This window comes from Eimeria mitis, genomic scaffold (genome assembly GCF_000499745.2).
Source record: "Eimeria mitis Houghton genomic scaffold, Emh_scaff781, whole genome shotgun sequence".
Classification (NCBI taxonomy): Eukaryota; Apicomplexa; class Conoidasida; order Eucoccidiorida; family Eimeriidae; genus Eimeria; species Eimeria mitis.
The window spans coordinates 6,825-9,511 of NW_013575737.1; the positions used below are offsets into that span (position 1 = coordinate 6,825).

At 50.8% G+C, this 2,687-nt stretch overlaps 1 protein-coding gene across 1 annotated transcript; it reads right to left on the reverse strand.

The window, feature by feature from the left end:
* Positions 1 to 757: 757 nt before the first annotated feature.
* On the reverse strand, positions 758 to 2,461 carry EMH_0022180 (uncharacterized protein; the record flags this gene model as incomplete). Its single annotated transcript, XM_013501894.1, has 1 exon — positions 758 to 2,461. The coding sequence occupies one exon, from the start codon at positions 2,459 to 2,461 to the stop codon at positions 758 to 760; it is 1,704 nt and encodes a 567-aa protein (XP_013357348.1).
* Between the last annotated feature and the right edge of the window lie 226 nt (positions 2,462 to 2,687).

Here is a 2,687-nt window from a genome sequence, read left to right on the forward strand (position 1 = left end):
TTATTCTGTTTTCTGCGTCTTCTCTGCGGACTGCTGCAGACGTTGGCAGCGAAGACAGCCCTCTCCGACGGAAAGTTCGTGCATATTGGGATANAGGTGCCGACGGTCTGCTGCACACGTTGCAGCAGACTATGCAAAAAGGACAACTTACCACCGATCCGGAGTGTCGGATACAGTTAACATGCTCAGGTAGACGCAACGTGTGCAAGACAGTGCCAAATGTATCTTTCAATGCTGCGGGCGACTGCCACTATGCTCTCGATAAAAATCATGCGGCGTAACAACTAACAGGCCGTGTTCTCAAGCTAGCAAGGGGCTGTGCAGAATCTCCTGGCGACTATCCCTAGAACAACGGCGAACAACAGTTAACAGATTGGTAGCACGAACGACGACCGCCACACGTTGTGCATCTGCGGTCACTCTCTAGACTTATTGACTCCAGACCGACCCTCGCGCGCTGAACATCTGCTTGTCGATATCAACTCCACATTCCCTCTACAGACTTCCGACATTCCTAGACAATAGCGAATCCTTCAAATTTACACAGCAGACAGATACACGTGAAGCACAACCGCTGAATTTGCGCCCACCAAAACCTTCACAGAGACGCGTGTTTGGATCTCCTTTGCTGTTGCGCCGATGATCCACTAAATTGTAGAGTTTTACGTACACCGACGACGCTGACCAAGTTCCTCGTCGTACCAAGTTCTGTCGGCGCTCCTTCACAGTGAAGCGAGGTCATCAGATCCCCAAGAAATCACGAAGAGCCTGTAAAGTTAGTGTCATCAAGCCTCCATATATCCCAAGACTGTTGAAGGAAGCCCTTGGGGGAGAGCTCCATGCAAAACAATTTGCGTTTGATATCAAGTATTTCTGCATCTGAGGGCGAAGACCCAGTCTTGTACAATGCCAGTGCTGCGCATAGCTGTCGCGCCAAGTCGTGCAGGAACTTATGCCTCTCATTAGACATACCCCGGGGAAGCGGATCATACATCGTTGGAACTCTCGTAACAAGAGCCAGCCATAATCGCCTCAAACGGGGTTTACTGTTTCCTGTAAGCTTCAGAACTTTATGAAATGCATCGAAAACCAGGAACCGACGTCCTAAAGCATCTACAGCCCCAGACGCCGAGAGCTTATCAAGCGAAGTCGTCATATATGACAGAGCTCGTCGGGCCAATTTGATAGCGGCTCGCACCACTTCATTTGCCTCTGCAAGGCCGATCGCCCGTCCTTGAAACAAGTTCCTGACATGCCGTAGGGTGGTAGATATGGGCACATCTGTGATACGCCCGTCCTGAATACTGTCATCTATGTCCGCGATTCTCACGTGCGGCAGTAAGGTAGGCATCCGAACAAAAGGATGCTTGTCGCTTGAGGTGCTTGGACTTTCTGGCCGTACCAAAATCCGGATCCGTGCTAATCGTGTTGAGGTTTCGTTAGGTCGTTGTGGAGGAGATTCCGCTAAGGCCAATGACCCACTTTGTCCTCCAGGCACCAATACGCTCTGGGACGCAGGCGCTCGTATGGAATCTGAGATGAACTCTACATTGGGAATGGCGTTCCCTGCAAATGGGACAAGAGATCTTTCTGAAGGGCTAGTTGGTGACGGCCGTAATACCGGTGGTGTCGCGAGCTGCACTTGCTGGGCACCGTCGCGACCCGTCACCGAAGATGCAGGTTCCCTCTGATGAATAAATGCTATGGGTGCTTCTTGATGCCCCAAAAGTCTGAAATCCGTGAAGGTCGCTGCTGTTTGTTGAGCAGTCTTCCCCAGTTGTTGCACAGGACTACTCCGAACTTCGGCGCCTGTATCTAAAGCGCCATCATACGCACGCCTGCCAAACTTGTTAGGTACCTGCCCCAATGCATCAACGTCTTCCTTCGAAATCCGTTTGCCCCTATAATGTTTGAATCCGACCGAATGCTGCTGTTGTTCACTTGACGACACCCCAGACACATTGCTCGGCGTCAGCATGCTTTGCAAGATATACTCTTCACCATGTCTGCTAGACGTTGAAGCTACCTCCGGCGTACTCGTCGAAGGGGTTGAATCACTATGAGGGGCCGGTGACGGTTCCCACTCCCCCAATTGAGCACACAGCGCCGCGAGCTCATCCGCTTCGAGAGGAATCCACTCGTCCTCAAGGAAATGAGGGTTTCCCCCAACACTAGATTCTTCTCCGGCATCATGATCTGCAAGTTTGCGCACTGTTCCGCCGCTATGGATCCTTCGGACACTACAACAGAATGAAAAAAATAGCAAGGAAACTCCCGCAAGGAAAGCGACAGTAGACCACAATGTAACCAGGTTGACCTTGACCCGTTTCGAATACCGGTTTGAAAGCACAGTCTCCTTCGTTGGCTTACGTGTGTTGGTATTCGTATGCCCCTGAAGCAACCGCCAAGGCTCTTCGCTATCCGAAGGCTGCTCGGGCGACAAACTCAAGCCCAGCTCCATCCTCCCCGCAAAATATCAAAATATACAGAAGAAAATGTGTGTCCCCAGCGCGCAGTTGTTCGAATTAATTGGTTTGCATTATATGCTAAGTCTCTCGACCATTTGCGGACCCCATCGGGCCAGACGATGATGAAAGTTGAAAACTAAGCGGTCTGCAACTTAAAAGGCACTTTTTTCCACCGCCATAAAAACATGACTCCACGACAGAGGATTGTTTCCAAGAATA